The 20,776-nt window shown below is 40.1% G+C and overlaps 2 protein-coding genes across 3 annotated transcripts; both read left to right on the top strand.

The window, feature by feature from the left end:
* The first annotated feature begins 3,235 nt into the window (after positions 1-3,235).
* LOC146985112 (sodium-coupled neutral amino acid transporter 3-like) lies at positions 3,236-12,347 on the top strand. Its single transcript, XM_085782847.1, has 15 exons — positions 3,236-3,373; positions 3,832-3,916; positions 4,018-4,133; positions 6,099-6,172; positions 7,109-7,201; positions 7,306-7,387; positions 7,493-7,575; positions 7,762-7,820; positions 7,909-8,070; positions 8,246-8,325; positions 8,417-8,517; positions 8,689-8,813; positions 10,440-10,584; positions 10,681-10,784; positions 10,885-12,347. Exons 1-15 carry the CDS (start codon positions 3,333-3,335, stop codon positions 10,987-10,989), a joined length of 1,455 nt encoding a protein of 484 aa, XP_085638973.1. The 5' UTR covers positions 3,236-3,332; the 3' UTR covers positions 10,990-12,347.
* A 158-nt stretch (positions 12,348-12,505) lies between these two features.
* Positions 12,506-19,757, top strand: wasb (WASP actin nucleation promoting factor b). 2 transcript variants are annotated; one of them, XM_085782846.1, is made up of 11 exons: positions 12,506-12,734; positions 13,582-13,722; positions 14,285-14,371; positions 14,537-14,633; positions 15,119-15,148; positions 15,280-15,309; positions 15,787-15,991; positions 16,129-16,307; positions 17,212-17,801; positions 19,073-19,187; positions 19,293-19,757. In XM_085782846.1, the coding sequence occupies exons 2-11, from the start codon at positions 13,585-13,587 to the stop codon at positions 19,349-19,351; spliced, it is 1,530 nt and encodes a 509-aa protein (XP_085638972.1). In that variant the 5' UTR covers positions 12,506-12,734; positions 13,582-13,584; the 3' UTR covers positions 19,352-19,757. The 2 variants fall into 2 exon arrangements, with proteins under 2 accessions (XP_085638972.1, XP_085638971.1); XM_085782845.1 differs by having other exon boundaries at positions 12,506-12,741.
* Positions 19,758-20,776: the final 1,019 nt, after the last annotated feature.

Raw genomic sequence — 20,776 nt, 5'->3', positions numbered from 1 at the left:
TAACAAAGCCCACCTCGGATGACACCCACTTTTCCCTCCCCTCCTCTAATTCCGCATACTCCATAATGATATGGTAATTAGCCTCCCAGTACCTTCACCAGAATCCCTGTTGATTCGTCAAGGTTACCTGCAGACTGTCTGAAAAACTACAGGCCATTCATTTCCATATCGTCTCTAGTGTTGTTGACACCTTTTTCTGTGCAGACACCTGGTGAGCGGATCCCCCGTAGTGTCTTTGTAACCGTGATACTACCTGTAACTGGTTAAACAAAGGGTTAAGTATGGGTGTTCCCATTTCCCGCTTACTCCCTCCCAGCCTCTAATCTCTCTCACTCTCTCCTCTCTTCACTACCAAGGAGCTTTGGAGAGACTCCTAAGAGCAGAGCTGCACATAAACATTGGCACCAGAAAACTGAGAGAATCTGTACAAAGGAGTTATTGTGTCAATAACCGGAAAAGACAACCAAGTTTGACCAACAGGGTAAGTTGCACAGGATTGTGTGTGTGTGTGTGTGTGGTTTATCCTTGAGTATCAAATGAGGAGGAAGAGAAGGGAAGGGCTAACTGTCAATAGTGAGCTGGTCTTGCGTCAGACAAGAGCCATGTGGTGTGCATAGTAAAGCTACTCTAATATCTATTGTGTTGAACTCAACATATGTCGTTCATTGGCAGGATTACTGTGGGGATTATTCAATGTATCATTGTTTAAATAGATTTACAATACATTGAAGACATTGTAAATAGCATCAGGGAAGGTTGTTGGGAAAACTGGGTGTATAATCGGATGGAAAATACAGGAGCACTTTTGGTTTTTATTACTTTTTTCCACTTTCCACTTTTTTTTTACTGTTTCCACTGTCTGAGAGAAACCCTCATGGCCAATGAAATATCTCAACATGGAGCACAGAGAAATGTTCTAGTTAACCAGGTTTGTCTAGTTTCGTCAGCAGCCCCCCCCCGACTCTCCTATTAAAAATGCAAATTAGGCCCATGTGGGGGAAAATCTGCCTTTTTTTACAGTGTAATGGAGACGACTGATCCATAGAAACCGCCTCTCTGTGAAGGTTAGACGACAAAATATTCCTGACATTTAGTCTATGCTGTGTTGGCTGTGTGTGTGTGTGTGTGTGTGTGTGTGTTGGCCATGGACCATGGGAAAGTCATCGGGTATGTAGCTAAAGAAAGTTACTCAAACCAAACTTGACCTGGGGCCAGTATGCAGGGAAAGGGCTACTCTGTACTTAGACTAAATAGCACCATTTAACACAGAAACCCTTTTGTTTGTGTCTGTCGCTCTCGCCTATCAAGGACCAACTTGTATGGATTATTGTACTTGACAACGTGCCACCGCTCAGTGACGAGAGCGTAGGAACGTGCAAAAATTCTGGTTTTTGTGTAAAAACTCTTAAGGAATGTAACGCAACGTAGTGCGAGTGTCCCCTTAGGGGTCAAATGTGAAAATCCTGAGGGCCGTCTGACCCACAGAGAGGGGAAGTATCCCATGACCCCGTGGCAGGAGCACAGACCTACGCTCATTCCCAGAGTGCGTCCATGCCGGCTTTGTTTGGCCCACGACAGATTAGAGCAACGTGACAACGTTTGTTATTTAAAGCCTTTCATGTCACACAAGCTTTAAAAGGACGTAGTCAAACAATATCATCCCGTTTCTTTCAGGAATTCTATTTCACAGTTTCCCTTAGCAAAAAGTAGTATACAGTACTTGAAGTTAATTTTATTAAGTATGCTTGAGTATAAGTATAGCAAGTATACTATGGACCATGTACTTGTAGCATACTAGAAAATAGACTAATTTATTACTTCTTCTGACTAAACTGGAACATTTTACATTTATAGAAGTATACTTTATAGATAATTTTAAGTTTACAAAAGTACACTTTTAAGTACACTCATTTATATACTACTAGTGTACTAAGTATATACTTCTAGTCCAGTGGTCCGCGGACCCCGAGTGGCCCGTGGTGTAATTGCAAGGCGTCTGTGAAAATATCCACCGAACCTCTCTGGCACAAGTCAATGACTTGACCTTATTCTGTACTTGGATCAAGATATACTAAGTATTAGTACTTTGTGGCAGAAAGAAGTAAAACGTATACTAAAGTAAAAGTATAAGCTTTAGTATTAAAGTATAAGTGTAAAGGTGCAGCCACACTATAACCGACCAAATGGCGGAGCATCGCGTCGCTCCCATTGAGAATACATTGGGTCAAAGCATGCTGGGATACCTGACGATGAGACCCAATGTATTCTCAATGAGAGCGACACGACGCTCCGCGATTTGGTCGGTTATAGTGTGGCTGTACCTTAAGTCTAAAGTGTTAATGTACTTATTCTTAGACTATTCTTTATACTTTTCAGTATAAGCCAAGTATACTTCACTATACTTTTCTTAAGTATATAAAATATAGTTTATAAAAAGTACACTTCCAAGTATACTGCCTCAGTTTTAGTATAAAATGAGTTTACTTGTAGTACACTTTAATAAACAACTTTTTGCTAAGGGTTGACTTCTGAGGTACAGGGCAGAACTCCAAAACAAAGCCGTGGCGAAGGATTTTTTTGTATTGCCAAAACGTCATAAACGCAAGAATCTTGTTGTATTTGGCAAGTGGGACAAATTACAGTGGTGTGTCTCAAGACTTTATAAATAGATCTGCTCTTTTGAGGCCACATGGCATTTTTCTGTTTGTATTGCGCCAGTCATATTCACTGTTTCTGGAGTGCCGTGGCTTCTGTCTCTCTTTCTGTGGAAGTACAAATAGATAGATGCCATGTTTACCTTCTCAGGATATTTAAACACCTTTTTTCCAGTCTGCTACCGTGACTGTAATTGAATATTCGTAGTGTCGTAGAGACTGTATCCTCTGAGCTGCAGCCTCACATCCATCATCCATGTCATGAAAATATTACAGAAGCACATTACAGCATAGTTCCCTGAAAGACCAACTCTGGGATCCAGGGACAAGTTAAGACTCGGTCATTTCAGAAAAATGATGCATCCAGACGGCATGCATCAGAGTTAATGACACACGCTGAGGTCAACCTGCTTGCTGTTTCTTTTTTTTTTTTTCTCCCCCACAAATAATGGAAAGTTGGCAAAGTCACTCCCCTGCAATGGGCTGGAAAACCAACCCCTCACCCCACCCCCCTCCCAAGCAGCTGACATCAAACCTCCCCTGTGCATAAATGATGATGAACACATTTCTAGGGGGTTTTTGGCGAGTGACGATCTCACAAACTAAACACTTGATGTCTCGTCTCTTCCAGAGAAAAAAGTCTCTCACGTCACAACCCCCCACTGAGCAACAATCAGGATGGAGCTTCAGAAGATGAACGGACACAGCAGAGATGAGGGGTAAGACTCACAAAGGAAGAATAATAAATTATATATACATCATATCACAGTAAATATGTTGTACACTGCAAAAACATTTGTCTTATTTCTAGTCAAAACAAATCTCATTATACTTAAAATAAGAAACATCGCATTAAAAAGTAGCTTGTTTCTAGACACTTTTTACTTCTTTCAAGCATATTTTCACTTGAAATAAGTAGAAAAATCTGATAGTGGAGTTTTTCTTCCTTATTTCAAGCACAAAAAACTTTCACTTTTCTACTTATTTCAAGTGAATATTTGTTTGAAACAAGTGAAAATTATCTAAAAACAAGTTTAACATCAACATTTTTAGGTGATGAGTCTTATTTTAAGTGGTATGCTATCAGTTTTGACTAGAAATGAGACATTTTGACAAGAAAAAGGACAAATATTCTTGGAAAGATTTTGAGTTTTAATGTTTTCCCCCCGTGTTATAGGTTTGATGGGCTGGACACCTTGGCCGAACATCAGGAGTTTCTCCCGCATAAACCTGGTGGCAAGAAAGAACTCCACTTTACAGATGTGAGTGGTTTGTCATAGTCAGATCAGATACAGTAAACACTGCTGCTGTTTATGTTGTATCTGTTTATGCATTGATTTGTGTTACATCTCTCTCTCTGCAGTTCGAGGGGAAGACCTCCTTCGGCATGTCCATCTTTAACCTCAGTAACGCCATAATGGGCAGTGGAATCCTGGGACTGGCTTTTGCAATGTCCAACACTGGGATCATCCTGTTTCTGTGAGTACGCGAGCCAAACACGCACTCCCTATGAGCCGCAGTGTATTTGTCAATGTGTGTGTGTGTTTGTCTAATGTGTCAACCCAAGGAGACACATGAACTTGCTGTTGTAATATTGTCTCCTCTATATTCAGCTCCTTGTGACTTACAGTATATTTAGTATTTGTGTAAGAAGGCCACATTTGTGTACTCCTTGTGGTTGTGAGGATAAAGTGGGGCTGTTCGGTGTGTGTGTGTGTGTGTGTGTGGGTGGTTGGGTGTCTGACTTCATGAGTTGTGGACCAACCCAGTGGAGATGTTTGCAAAATGAGGTCATTCGGGCCATTTCTTGATGGCATTTCTCCACTTTTTATCTCATATTTTAAAATGGATTTACATTGACAATGTCTTTATTCGTGTATGTTTTATTACTTTTTGTTTAAACTTTATTTTTGTATTCATCAAATTGTATCTTCTTCTGTTTGTGTTGGCTTCTGTGTCGCTTTCACACTCTGTAAAGCTTTGTGTCTGTTGTCTGAAAATGTTAGTTAGTACATTATTAAGCATTAATTGACTGTTTACAGATATATTAACAATCATTATTATGTATGACTTAGGGTTAGGAAACACATTAATTAATGTAGCCTATTAGCAGTAGCAGTTAATTAATGTTTACGGTACTACTCAAAGTTAGTTGAATAATGTAATTAGTTATCATTATGTATGCATACTCAGCATTAATTAACACATTAGTTTATATATTAATGCTTAATAATGTACTAACTAACATTAATTAAGGGACCCTTATTCTAAAGTGTTACCAATAATTATTGATTTAGTTTAGTTTATTTGAAAAGGGACAATGCACATTAATAAACATTGTAGAAAAAAAACACATGTAAATGCACCCGAATTAGCTTAAAAAGCTAGTTTTCATTGACTGTCCCTCTGCCAGATTGTACAAGGCAACCTTTAAAAAGAACAACAATGGAATAAAATATTGTACCACATAGGGTAGAACACATACACATACTAACTGTCCATAAATACATCCATAATAATCCATTGATTGGATCAGAAATAGGTTAAAGGTTGGGTTAGCGTCGTTTAGCTCAGTTGGTAGAGCAGCCGAGGTTATAGTCCTCGCTGTATTGAATCCCGAATCCCTTTGCTGCATGTCATGTCTCCTCTCTCTACCTCCCATTTCCTGTCTCTCTCTTCACTATACTATCGATTAAAGGCAAAAAAGCCCAAAAATATACTTTAAAAAAAGAAAAAATAAACAGGTTAAAGGTTGTATTAGCAGATAGAGTTTGGATACAGACAACAGAGGTTCCTTATAAGGCTAGAAGCGGGTCTGCAGCGGTGTGTGTAATGTATCATCTGTCTGACTGTGTGTGTGTGTGTTTGTGTTAGGACAGGTTATGTGTGGTGGCAGGAGAGTGAGCTGTGTGCTGGGATCTGTCTGTCTGTCTGTCTGTCTGTCTGTCTGTCTGTCTGTCTATCTGCGTGAGCCGCAGGTGTGACGCTGTACACACACACACACACACAGCAGCTACCGTACAAATCCTGATCTGTCACAATGTACATTAGAGCTCATACACACGCAGCAGCTCCTCTAAATCAGATTTGAGCAGTTAAATATAGACACTAGTGATCAGGTCCAGGACTTGCTTGCTGCTTGGATCAGTCCTGTGCTATGTGGCGGAGGGGAGGGGAGGAGGGGAAGAGGGGAGGAGGCGGAGAGCTGCTGGAGAGCCAGTCTGTCTCTCTCAAAGCACAAACTCAACTCACTTCACTCTCTCTTTCTTTCTTTCTCTCGAGTGGGCGGAAGAAAAAAAAAAACAACAGAGATGACAATCATGAATAGGAGTTATTAACAGAATTTAGTTTCTGAGGAAGTCTCAAAAGAGTCAGTGACTTTATTTCTCCTTTTTCCTGTGATGTCATTCTTATTTAGACACATTTGTTCTTGTGTCTTTTCAGAATCCTGTTGTTCTCCATCGCCATTCTCTCCGCATATTCAATTCACCTCCTGCTGAAAAGTGCCGGCGTCGTCGGTAAGAAGAAGCCGCGGCCGTATAGTCTCACTCCGCATGCACTGCAGTAGGGGGAAATGAGTATTTGATCCCCTGCTGATTTTGTAAATTTGCTCCCCCACAAAGAAATGGATGGTTTTTATAGTTTATATGGTAAGTTTATTTTAACAGAAAGAGACAGAGTTATCAACAAAACATCCAAAAATAATATCATCATCTAAAGGTAAAAAATAAATTTACATTTGATCATGTGAAATATGGGCAAAAATCAGCAGGGGATCAATTACTTATTTCACCCATTGTATGTAGCCACAGAGGCAATTCTGCATCCATCTATCACACACGTATTTATATATATAGCTCTGGAATAAAATAAGAGACCACTTTCACAAATGTTTCTTAAAAGCATCTCTACATGTATGACAGTCATTCTTTTCTTTTCTTTTTTAAACACCAACGCAAACACAACTCATTCTACTTAATGAGACACTGATGATTTCATAGGAAGATTATAAAAACCTCTGCTGGGATTAAACATTGACATTATCCCACAAAAACTGATTTATAAACTCTTCCTGAGTTAAAATATTCTTGCTGTGTTGTTTAGGAATAAATATGAACAAGTTTTCTTTGCATTATTATTATTATTCAAGGTCTGAAAAGACTTCATATTTATTTTTTGTTATTTAGACTAGTTTAGTCATTTTCAGCCAACAAAAGCTCTAAATGACAAAATTTTTAATTCAGTTTTGGGAGAAATGTTGTCGGTAGTTGATAGAATAAAACAAAAAATGTTTAATTTAATTTTACTCAAACACATACCTATAAATAGTAAAACCAGAGAAACTGATCATTTTGGGAGTCATCTCTTAATTTTTTCCAGAGCTATATATATAGAGAGAGTATTTATACGTATATATATGTGTATATACGTATAAAATGTTACTATGTTTTCAGGGATCCGGGCTTACGAGCAGCTCGGGAACCGGGCTTTTGGCAACCCGGGAAAATTGCTGGCTGGCATCGTCATTACAGTACACAACATTGGAGGTACTGTCAGGTCATTTTCTATATCTCTCAGTGAACGGATAAGTATTTAATCAGAAATTATTAAATATGCTCAAGTGACATAGTTGTTTTCTCCTCCCTTTAAGCCATGTCCAGCTATCTCTTCATCATCAAATCTGAGCTCCCCCTGGTGATCAAGGCGTTCCTCGATGAACAAGAAAACCTTGAGTGAGTGTTTTGATTTGTGTTCATAGTTCAGTAGTTCATGTTTCTTTTAGTTTTGTGGAGTACTGATTTTTTTTTTTCTCATCTGTTTGTCTGACTGTTTCTTAGCCACTGGTTCTTGAATGGAAACTACTTGATCATGATTGTTAGTGCTTTCATCATCCTTCCTCTCGCACTCATGAAACAACTTGGTATGTTATTCATTCTGTCATCTCATTTTCTTTTTAAGAGAATTCCCCTCTCTTGATCACTCATGTAGATGCAGTTTTTTTGTCACGTTTTACTGTCTCCTTTTATTCTGAAATCAAAACTATCATCACTCCTGAATCTGTTTTTTTTTCTTTTGTTGCTGCAACGTCTTGTTATCTCTGATCCAGGTTACCTAGGCTACACAAGTGGCTTCTCCCTCTCCTGCATGGTGTTTTTCCTCATTTCGGTGAGTCAGTAAAGATACACAAAATGCGACCAACTGTTCCGTGGTCAAATATTTATCTTTGATTAACCAAATGGGTGCAACTCCACAGGTCATATACAAGAAATTCAACACGCCATGTCCGCTCGATGACATGCTTCCTAATGCGACTCATCCAACTGCCCACCCTGACCTCCATGGCCACCATGTCCACCACGCTGATAACACGACAGGCTTGTTGTGTGAGGCCCAGTTTTTCACCGTCAACTCCCAGGTTAGAGGAAAATCATGTTCCTATTGCCTTCCCCTGCGTGGCTTCCTATTTCTTTGTTTGCACAGTAGATTTACTGCCCTGTGTTCTACGCTGGAGTGTGTTGTGTCAATAAGTGAGTATTGGGTATAAAACACACAATAAAATGTGGGTTTACTGTGGTGTGTTTGGCTTTCAGACCGCATACACCATCCCAATCCTGGCCTTCGCTTTTGTCTGTCACCCAGAAGTGCTGCCAATCTACACCGAGCTACGAGAGTAAGTCGGGAAAATGTTTTTATTGTTATTATCATTATTATAATAGGTGGTAAGAAAGCTCATGTGGTTTTCTGTATGATTTTACCCATAGTGCCAACAAGAAGCGTATGCAGCGCGTCGCCAACGTCTCCATCCTGGCCATGTTTGTCATGTATCTGCTGACTGCTCTTTTTGGTTACCTCACCTTTTACGGTAAGAAACTCAAAGGTCACTTTGTTCTGCTGATGTTGTGATTGGAAAGATCTCAAATGAAAGACCCACTTGTAGCTAGTACCCAGAGTCCATACAACATTTTCCAGTGTTGTGAATGAGGGATGTGTGGACATGCAGGACCATATGTGAGATACTCTGTGTCTGCTATAGGCTCTGTGGAGTCGGAGCTGTTACACACCTACAGTCGTATCGGCTCTCGGGACGTCCTGATCCTCTGTGTGCGTCTGGCCGTGCTGGTCGCCGTCACCCTGACTGTCCCCGTGGTTCTCTTCCCGGTAAGATATATCCACTATGTTAGGTGAAAAATCAAAGGGTACATCAATGTAAGAGCCATATTTATATTGCTTACAATAGTTACACTGCAAAACTCAAATGTCTTACCAAGAATATTTGTCTTATTTCTAGTCAAAATGTCATTTCTAGTCAAAACAAATCTCATTATACTTAAAATAAGAAACATCACATAAAAAGTAGCTTGTTTCTAGACAGTTTTTACTTCTTTCAAACATATTTTCACTTGAAATGAGTAGAAAAATCTGATAGTGAAGCCAGTTTTTCTTCAAAAGCACAAAAAACTTGCTTTCACTGGCAGATTTTTCTACATATTTCAAGTGAATATTTGTTCGAAACAAATGCAAATTATCTAAAAACAAGTACATTTTTAGGTGATGAGTCTTATTTTAAGTGGAAAGAGTTTAGTTTTGACAAGAAAAATATTCTTGGAAAGATTTTGAGTTTTTGCAGTGTAGTAGTTTTCCTTTAAAAATGTTGAACTGCTCCTTTAATTACACTGCTGATGAAATCACAGTAACTTAGCTCTCAGACCAGAGCGATAGATATCGCTCTGTCTCAGACCATAAGCCGCTACAATCAGCATAAAAAAAACAAAAAACAATATTGCTGTTGTTTTGCACAGTTCTCAAAAGACAAAAAACCTGAACTGATTGAATGTCTCTAAAAGATTGAATTTATTTATTTTTTGAATTTATTTATAAAAAATTATGTTTAAATTATGTTTGTAAGACATTATGAGGTCACATTAAATTCTGCCAAAGTGATGGAAGTCATGACACTGAAAATGCCTCAGTGTTTCAGAACAAAACTTCTGGAACCATGTGGGCTACATGCGGCCGTTTCTGTTTCAGTTTGACTGTACGGAGCATTTTAGCCATTTGACTTCTGAGTGATATAGAGATACAAGATGCTTTTTCGAGATAACACCCACTTTTAAAATGACTGGCAGACATCCACAAATACATATTGATATCATAAGCCTTGTGCAGGTTATAGATTGAAAAATAGATTTGGGGAAAGATTGATTGAAGCCGGCCCTCATGACTCAAACTGAAGCTAGCAGTCAGTTAGCTGAGTTTAGCAGAGGCCACATCTTACAGCACTTCCAAACTTTACAAATAAAAACATTATATTTTGTTTGTTTAATCACAGGTGCAAAAATCAAAGTGTAAGAATAAGTCATGGTTTCATGACAGGGTAGTTTTTATAGTCTCTAGGCTAGGCTAGGCTAGGCTAGGCTAAGCTAAGCTAAGCTAACTCTGGTTCCAGCTTCACAAACCATCTGTTTATGAAGCTGCTGTGTCCGTCTAGTCACATAACCACTGTCAAGTAAGCAAATATTGAATTATTACTCTATCATTATGTGCAGAAAGCTGCTGCTGGGTGGTTTTTAACAAATGTTAAGAGCAACCTACCTGAAATGTCACATAGTTGAGGTACAATCAAGTTGACACAAGTCAATCTGACACATTACGCCCTGAATAATAACCGCTTCTCAACAGCAACTCATTAGCTACAATGACAAGATTTCACTTGAATAGAGTTTTTTAAATGGATCCTGATGTTTGTTACCTTTTTTAAACATTTATTCTACCTTCCCTCCGCAGATCCGCAGGGCTTTGCTCCAGATCTTGTTCCCTGACAAGGCTTTCCACTGGGCCAGACACATCGCCATTGCATTTTGTCTCATCTTCGTGGTCAACCTCCTTGTCATCTTCGTGCCCTCCATCCGTGACATCTTTGGCCTCATCGGTAGGCTATGTTTACGCAGGAGGAAATGATTTCATAGATTTCATAGATCTCTTGTGTGTACAATTTAAACTTACACTGTTCTCCATTCATCTACAGGAGCCACATCCGCCCCCAGCCTCATCTTCATCCTACCCGGGATCTTCTACGTCCGGATCGTCCCTGAAGAACAGGAGCCTTTAATGTCCAGACCCAAGATTCAGGTACAAGGCGGTTCCTTCAGCCACATCTTGGTTTAAATTTCAGCGTATTTCTGAACGTCTTGTTGACACATTTCGTTTTCTTTCCCTCTAACTCCTGCAGGCCGCATGCTTTGCTGCGCTGGGATTCGTCTTCATGATCATGAGTTTGTCATTCATCATGATCGACTGGGCGACCGGAGAGTCCCGGAGCGGCGGTGGGCACTAGTTGCCGTGACTGAACACATAAGATACACCGTGAAAAGAAAAAGCCAAAACCAATGCTCCCTGTCAATAAAGTACAACCCCTAAATCTGCCGAGTTCTCAACCAAAGCAAGTAAAAGCTCGGCTGCACGTGACGAAGGATATGTGAAGGACCTTCGTCTTCAACCAATACAACAAACAAAACAAACAAAAAAAGAGATGAATGTGTTTTGAGATGCGTTGGGGCAGACAAACAGTCCTGAGAACACAAAGTAAAGTGTTCTTACAGAATCAAACCTGTGTCACAGGTCACAGTGGAGGCATATGTAAGAAATGTGAAAGACAAGAAAGGAGTAACAGCATTAAGGATGAATGGGAACAACATGACTCAAATGGAAATCCCAGTTTAGAGTATGGATGTGTAGCGTTCCCGTGAATAACTCAGTCACTGCCAAAGTCCTTCCAGTCTACTTCCCTAAACTATCTCTGTGTTTACACAAAGGAAATTTGATGAGGCGGTTCTCGCCTTTTTCCCAGGAGTTCTATTTCTATCAAACCACAAAAAAACACAACAAGACATTTTAGTTTGTTTGCTCATCAGTTGCTGTTTCATTATTAAGATCATGTTCAAATATCAACTCTGCAAAAAAACAAAACAGATTGAGCTCAACACGTCTTCAGTTCCACGTTAACCATTCCCATGTATCGTACTACAAGTGTCACGTGATTTGTACGTGGAACTGATTTAAGGAGTGAAAATGTGATATTTTTGTTAATATATTCTGACGCTTAACTATTGCAAAAGTTATCGTGTTCAAGTTTTTTTGAGTTTGCGGTGAACTTTTGTGTGGGATCCAAAAGGAGATGATGATGATGATGCAGTTTTATGAGGTTTTTGCTGCTACTGACAATCAGATACACAAAAAAAGACGCAGAAGAGGTTTGTCCAGTTTTTAAAAAAAAATTTTTTAATGTGTGTCCCTGAAAACGTCCATAGATACAAACCAAAGAATATATTTACGAAAGAATATATTTATTGTGTCACATTAAGATGGGGATGAAACCCACTATGTTTTTTTGTCTGTTTGTTTCTTTTTTTTTTATCATATTTTGGCAAAGGCCAGTTACAAATTGCTCATTCAAAAAAGAGAGAGAGAGAGAGAGAGAAAAATCCAGTGTTACATTTAATGCTGCGTCCCTGTCAGCACTCCCAGAAACTGTCCAGTGTGGTGAATAATGAATTCAAGTTAAGATGAATGGATTCTTTTTTTGTTTTGAAAAAAAATTGCTGTTCATTCTGTACATTTTTAAATTAACTTGAATGTTATCTGTCAATAAAATATGTCTTTCATTTGTACATAAGTACTATTGCACATGTAGTTTTTTTTTTTTTTTTGCATTAGGAAGTTATCTTCGTACTGCCTCACACTGAAAATGGAAGTAACACATTCATCTGTGTTCAGTGTCTGAGAGAAAGAAGAAAAGTGGGGGGTTAGAGAAGTGCGGTTGCCCATTTCCTGCTTTGAAATGATGTGCGTACAGAACAGAGAAGAGAAACTTCCTTGACTGGGGAGCCTTGTTTTCTGTCAGTGTAGGCGACGTACGCTCTTTTTCAAATGCTGTAAAACATTAATTTTTTTAGATAAACCCCGGGAAGAACTTTATTAGAGGACTATGAGCCGCGGATCTAAATCTAAATCAGACGGCGTCCGCAGCTCTTTGCTGAGCCTGCAGGAGAATGAGAAGCTGGAGGACCTGCTGGGCAGAAGGTGTGCTGTAAGTTCAGAGAGGAGGAGAGGAGTCGAACACTGTGACATAATATATCTGCTTTATCTGTCCTCATTTGTGTTTGTCCTTGGTGGAAAGAGTTTAGTGTCAATGTGAAAGACAAACACTGCTGAGACAGTAGCAGTTGTACTGTTTGCTGTGTAGAAATGTAAACCGTTTCCACTCCTCTAGACCTGTTTCCTTTTAGTGGTTTAACATCATTACCTGAATTTTAATGGGCACACTCACATAGGTGACCCTTCAGTTGAAAGCTTTTTCACTTCATATTTAACCTCACCACCAACAGCCATGTAGTTTCACATGTATTGTGCCTGTTTTTTGTTATTTCTTTCACTTACTTTTCACTTTTAATTATATATATCAGAGTAAATTTGATGTCAAGTGTTATTTTAAAGTGTAAGATCTACTTTGCCGGATGCAAATGCAGTTTAAAAAGGAGCTGCTGACGTTAGGTCATCAAAAAACAGGAGGTAGCGGTATCAGGAAATGGTGGCTGAACCATTTCTTCCTCTGTGTCAGAATTAGAAGCTGTCAGCGTCGAGTGTTGCTGCAGAGCAGAAGTTGCTTTATTCCTGCCTCGCTTTAGTCACCGTCGCTTTTACCCTCTGCAGCGCTGCCATAAAACAAAGACACAAAACACTAAATATGAAAATGTACTGTCTAAGGACTCACATCAGCAGTGGTAGATTAGAAACATCACCACAAAACACCAGATTTACATGTGGACTGAGATAAAGTTGCTCTTAAGTTGCCCTATCAGCACTGTTTTCAATGCCTGTGTTGTCTCTGTGTGTGTGTTTGTGTGTGTTTGTGTGTGTGTGTGTTCAGTCCATGGCCACTGCAGTTGCACAGCTGCTCATGGCTTTGCCCCACAGTCCCAACGTCTGGAGCCTGCAGCACACTGGAGTGGTGTGCTTTGTCAAAGACAACCCTCAGCGCTCCTACTTCATACGGATGTATGATTTAAAGGTAATTATGCGTTGAAAGGGAAGGGGGGGTTATAACTTTAACTAAAATTTAATTTCAAAATCCAGAATATACACACAACAAGAAGGAGCTTTTGTGTTCCTATCTGTGGAATTGAACAGTTTGAATGTGAGGTATTATACCTTCAGTTTGTTTTTGTATGTGTTTGTATATGTCTTTATATATATATGACTATATATTAGAGAGATAAAGATTAGTGATAATATGTTAGAATAAATATGTATATACTTATATATTAGAGAGATAAAGATTAGTGATAAAATATTAGAATAAATCCAGCTAGATAAACTCATAAATTAGTTTATTGTATATAGATTATAATGACAAGAAAGCTTGATAGCTAATTTATGAATAAGGGTTGGGAGTAAATAAGTTTTACTTTTTCCCACTCCTTTTCGTATATGAAAAAACAAACACAAAAAACAACAAAGAAAAACAAATTATCTCTATTATTTAATTCAATTATTCAATTATTTAATTTTTGTTCATGTGTTGTCTTTGCAAAGTATTTATTTGTTATGTCTCTGTAAATATATTTTCACAGGCAGGACGTCAGGTTTGGGAACAGGAGCTCTACAACCAACTTGTTTACTCCTCACCACAGATGCACTTTCATACCTTTGCTGCAGATGTAAGTATCTATACTCCACCTCTTCCTGCAGCTTTGATCGTTGTCTGTTGTTACTGGTTGGAAGCGGTGCGCTGAAAACATAATCTGTGTTCAGATCATCAGCACAGGTCACACATCTTTGAAATGTTGTTTTGAGAGAAGATTTTATTTTGTTACCCAACACAGGACTGTCAGGTGGGACTGAACTTTGCTGAGCCACAGGAGGCCGAGGCTTTCCAAAGTGCTGTCGAGGAAAAAATTTGCCAAAGACACAACCGTCAAGGTCAGTGAGGTCAAGGCCAAAACTGGTTGATGTCTAAATAATAATAATACATTTTATCTATAACGCACTTTTACAGATGCTCAAAGACGCTTACATAAAAACAGCAAGATTGAAATACAGAAACAATGTGCAATATCAAAAAGGAATAGAAACTCAGAGAGAAAAGAACACAATTTAAACATATTAAAGAGCATAAAATACATTTATTCATAACCTATAGGCTTTGCATTTTTAAAAAATGTTTTTATACATGTTCTTGTGCTTATTATTTCCATTGCAACCAGGAAAACAATTGATATCCATTTTAATTTCTGTTGAATATTTATATTTTTCTAATAGTAGATGCTAAAATTCTATTTATATTTGATAAATAGCAACATATTTTTTCATTTAAATTTTATTTCAGGGTATTTTCGATGCATAAATGATGGATGCTGGTGATCATTAAAGCACTAATTGGTTTCTCCCTCCTCTGTTATTCACAGATAAGAAACAGCGCCACCCGCCACCTAGTGGTAAGCTTGTAATCTACCTGTAGACTGAGATATAGATAGAGACATGCTCCTGTATTTACATGTGTAGCAGACTGTGAGAGTAACCATGGCTCTTTCTTTCTCTCTTCCTCCACTGTTTCCTGTCACTGCAGACAGAGGTTCGCTGCCTCCACCACCAGCTGGTGCGTGACTCCTCCACTTTTATTTTACCACCACCTCACTGCAAAAACTCAAATATCTTACCAAGAATATTTGTTTTATTTCTAGTCAAAATGTCATTTCTAGTCAAAACAAATCTCATTATACTTAAAATAAGACTCATCACATTAAAAAGTAGCTTGTTTTCAGACAGTTTTTACTTCTTTCAAGCATATTTTCACTTGAAATAAGTAGAAAAATCTGATAGTGGAGCAAGTTTTTCTTCCTTATTACAAGCACAAAAAAACTTGCTTTCACTGGCAGATTTTTCTACTTATTTCAAGTGAATATTTGTTTGAAACAAGTGAAAATGATCTAAAAACAAGTTAATTTTTAGGTGATGGACTAGAAATGAGACATTCTGACAAGAAATAAGACAAATATTCATGGAAAGATTTTGAGTTTTTGCAGTGCTCAGGCAAAAATACCAACTTATATGTTCTCCGTATCTCCTCTAAAAGCATCAATAGGTAGCCCTGGGTCTCTCCATATGGCCACAGTAGAGATCCAGAACCCGGACATCCAGTCTTCACGGTACCGCTCGGTGCCTACGCCCGCCCCCGCCTCCCTGTCCCTGAGCAGCAAAGACAAGAAGAAGGACAAGAAGAACAAGAAGAAGCTCCCCAAACTGTCCAAAGCAGACATAGGAGCACCCAGTGGATTCAAGTGAGTCTACTTTGAGGCTGATGAATGTGTTGCGTTCTGTGTCATTTGATAAACATCTTGAGAGGATGTTGTTGTTGTTGTTGTTGTGCAATATCACATCTAGTCTCGACTCTCTCTTTGTTTCCCGTTAACGTCAGGCATGTGAGTCACGTTGGCTGGGATCCCAACAACCTCGACCCAGATCTGATGAAGCTGCTCTCCCAGGCCGGGATCAGCGAGGCGGAGATGAGGGATGAGAAGACCTCGCAGCTCATCTATAACGTCATCGATCAGGCTGGAGGGATGGAGGCCGTCAAGCGGGAGGTGAACAGAGCAGGTGAGCCGCGTCGTCTTCTACCGGCCTGCTTATCAATCTCACTGCTGTGTGCAGGTTTGTGTGATGGTCAGCGCTGCATGGGGCCCTACGCAGGATTTTATTTTGAGGCCCTACTGCCAATGATACTAAATATTGATCATTTACGCACCCAGTATAAAATTATTTAAATTTTTTGAATCTGTCATTGCCAATTATCCTCCTAGTCTGGCATGTTTTTAACCCGATGTTTGGTTTTTAACCTGAAATGGAACCAAATCCAGCTAAAAGTGGAGCATTGGGTTGATTTACACTCACTGAGTACTGAGTGGTGATACTGAATGTCATTGAGGCCTACTAGAAGTAGCAAAATGAACCAATAGACAATGCATTTCCTGTAAACACATTTGCTTTTTTTATTTTAAAGGGATAGTTCAACATTTTGGGCAAATTGGCCCATTGCCATAATCCCTATAGTTTTAGGAGTATGTTTGTTACCTTTAATTGTCGGTGCAAGCTATTTTTAGAACGGGGGAGCAGAGCATTTTGGAGTTGTTGGATTGTGTATTTGATGAGTTTGATGAGGGAAACCAAGAAATCCCATTAGCCTCCATAGCGTAGCTCTGAGCAGCTCACGGCTCTGCTCCGCCGTTCTAAAAATAGCTTGCACCGACAATTAAAGGTAATGAACCTACTGCTATGACTATAGGGATTATGGCAATGGGCAACAACAACAATTCAGGGTTTTTGTATAATTATACAGGATTTCTCTAGGGATCTACAGAAGTTACGCACTATAAAATTAAAATAGTTAATTAATCTTTGGGACCTCAGGTGCTTAGTTCGCATATGATGATGGTCGAAAAGCTCCAGCTGAATAGTGATGGATAATATCTCCTCCTCCTCCTCCTCCTCCTCTGTGTTTCAGGCTCTGGACCTCCGCCCCCACCACCTGGCAGACAAGGCCCCCTGCCTCCGGTGCCAGGCTCCAACTTCTCAGCCCCGACCCCCCCGCCGCCCCGCGGCCGCTCCGGCCCCCTGCCCCCCCTCCCCGGCCAGCCCTCCCGCGGCCCCCCGCCTCCTGCTGCTGCTCCTCCACATGCGCGCGGCGGCCTGCCACCTCCGCCACCTCTGTCGAACAGAGGCGGCCCCCTCCCACCGCCTCCTCCTGCACACTCGGTGCCCTCCCCCCCCTCCGCCCGGCCCCCTCCCCCCATGTCCGGCCACCACGCGCCTCCTCCCCCGCCGCCGAGCCAGCAGCAGCGTTTCCCACCTCCTCCGGTTCCTTCTCCAGCCAGCAAAGGAGGTGGAGGTGGAGGTGGAGCGCCTCCTCCTCCTCCCCCACCCCCACCTCCTCCTCCACCGGCCCCTGTTTGTTCAGATTTCCCGCCTCCTCCTCCATCCTCTGGTTTCCCAGCGCCTCCTCCACCTGCAGCTGCACCCAGCGGAGGAGGAGGAGGAGGCAGCGGCAGAGGAGCTCTGCTGGATCAGATCCGCCTGGGGAAGAAGCTCAAAAACGTAATAAAGCACCTTCTTTTCCTCCAACACATGATACCTTTAATGATACCAACACCTGACATGACTGAACAGGTCTTAAAGGGATACACCAACACATTTCGTGTCTTGCCTCACTCCCGAGTCCGTGACCAGCAGATAGACACCATCCTTTCGACTGTGCGTGCAGTAACAAGGGTGATAGAGCCGTATCGCCCGTAATTAGCTTAGCTCAAACACTGGAAGTGTATAGGTAGTGTTAGCCTGCCTCCACCTAAAGTCATCAGAGAAACTCTTCAGCAACTCTAAACGGAAACCGGCGGGCCGATCTTCGTCTCAGAGCTGACAAAACTCTCCGGTAAGGCATCTTGAGCGGTCAAATGCCGGTAACGGGACGAGATCGGTCAAAAGCTATAATTACGGGCGATACAGGCTCCGCCCGTATCTCCCTTGTTACTGCACGCACAGTCGAAAGGATGGTGTCTATCTGCTTGTCATGGACTCGGGAGTGAGGCAAGACACGAAAAAAAAAAGTTGGTGTATCCCTTTAAAGGAGATATATTCTGCCCCTTTTCCACAAATGGTAATAGTTCCCAGGTGTCTGTGACATGTTTCGTTCAAAATCCCCCAAGGATCAAACATCACAGCTCTTTTCATTCTTTAAAAACTGCCCTGTTCAGAACGGCTGGTTTCAGTATCTGTCCCTTTAAATGCAAATGAGCCACTGCTTGCCCCGCCCCTTCTACCTGTACAGGTATTCACAGGTAGGGGTGGGATTATGCAAATTCGAAAACTGATGACATAATTGTCAGACAATTGAGGGAACAGCTTGAAAAACCATATGGATTTCAATTTAGGGAGCCTGAAAATTAGAGATTTTTTTGCCAATTCTCACATTTTGGGGACGAAAGGGCAAGAAAAACACCCAAATATATGTTAAAGAGCCTTCAAAAAGTGACATTTCCATAATATGCCCCCTTTAAATGCAAATCAGTCAGTGCTTGCCCCGCCCCTTCTACCGGTACCAGGGAGGGGTTGGTTTATGCAAATTCAAGAGCTAGTTACATCACTGGAAGACATCTGAAGGAACATCTCATAAAACCACGTGGATTTCAACCTAGTGAGCCTGAAAATTACAGATTTTTTTTGTCAATTATCATATTTAAGGGGCCAAAAGGCAAGAAAAACACCCAAATATATGTTAAAGAGCCTCCAAAATGTGATATTTCTATAATAAACAAGTGCAGTCATGGGTTATTCATCTTTAAACACTGTTCTCATGGTGTGTGTTTTAGGTGCCAGACAACCTTGAACCACCTCCATCATCTTCAGGCGGGGGAGAAAGCGAGGGCATCGTTGGCGCTCTCATGATGGTCATGCAGAAGAGGAGTAAAGTCATCCATTCCTCTGGTAAATATCAGACAGTTAAAAATCACCATTTTGCACAATTCACACAAAGAAATAATAATAAAAGGTAAAGCAAAGCCCTTATTACACTTTGCTGTCTGTTTTCAGATGAAAGCGAGGAAGAGGGTGGAGATGAAGACGAGGACGACGACGAATGGGACGACTGATGCAGAGGTTTTTTTGTTTTTTTTTATGTTTGTCATGATGACCTTTGTGATTTGATTGTGATGTGATTTGATTGAATTGAATCCTCTGGGTTGCAATGTGTTGTTTGAATTTTGCAAACTGGAATTTTGCCATGTAAAGAAAAGACAAACTGTGGGTGATGAAATAAACGAGTCATTCAATGTGTAAAAAAAAAGGAAAAAAAAAAAGGACTGTGACGGGCACACGTGAGAGAGTTCTGAAATGTTTATATATTTTTGTTAAAACATTTCCAGTGTAGGATTGATCAGCATGACAGCACGTAGCACTGTGTTAACTTAACTCACAACGAAGGTGAACTGGCGGCTCTGGCTTGGAAAAACATTGTTCGTTTTTTTCCTTGTGCTTCCACTGCAAAGAGCCACGTTTTTTTTAAAAAGACGTAAAATACAGCTTATGACAGAACACCACCGATTCCATTTCTAAATCTGAGCCAGTTTCATTCCCATTTTTGTAATAACATACTCACACTGTACATGAAAATTATGTTCCTTATGTATCATTTTCTCATTACAATCTGTGCAAAGATCCCCAAAGTCCCCTCTAATACCGCCACCGACAAAAGTGCATAACTGGAAGAACACTGTATGCTATACATATCAGAAACACTCACATACTGTAATGTCACTAGAGCACGGGACAGTAAGGGCGCCATTATATGACAACATCCAATGGAATTAGCTTAACAGAATACGTTACACCGTACAAACATCGTAACACACACCGAGGTTGAAATCAGAACAGTAAAATGTACAACTTGCAACAAACAATGACGGATACAAACAACAGCATGCAACATCTGCATTTATGTCATCATACTATCTTCATACAATACAAGAGTAATCCAATGACCATATATATTATATTCACAATCAATATATTACATTTTTTTGTTTCAAGATACTCAAAAAGACCAAAGACCGACCATACTTGTGGTTTTGCATGTAAGAGCCTGGTAACTGCATGTTGCATTGACAGTCAAATATTTCTAAAACAACAAACTTGCCTGAAATATGTGATGCTTTTTTTTATTTTTTTTTTTATCATAGTAACAGTAGCAGTTGCATGGTAATCCAGTTGCGTTTTGAAAACTTTTTTCCTTTGTGGTGCTTTCAAGGACAATCAGTGGTGCAAACGTCTCTGTTTTTATGTAATGTTATGCCAATGGGGGCGACCTTAAAGACTAATAATAATAATAATAATAATACGCAAATGTGGACACTGTGAAAAAAGATTGTATGTTAAGTGTATTTCTTTGTTGTTGTTTCTTGGACTAAAATATTGATCTTCCACAGAGATTCTGACAATCACCTGAATGTACCAACAAAAGAACAAGTTACCACACTGCAAAAATTAAAATATTTGTCTTATTTCTAGTCAAAATGTAA

This window comes from Trachurus japonicus, chromosome 7 (assembly GCF_045865225.1).
Source record: "Trachurus japonicus isolate A0001 chromosome 7, Traja_1.0".
Taxonomy (NCBI): domain Eukaryota; kingdom Metazoa; phylum Chordata; class Actinopteri; order Carangiformes; family Carangidae; genus Trachurus; species Trachurus japonicus.
Note: the sequence above shows the minus strand (reverse complement) of the source record. Positions and strands in the feature narration are given on the sequence as shown.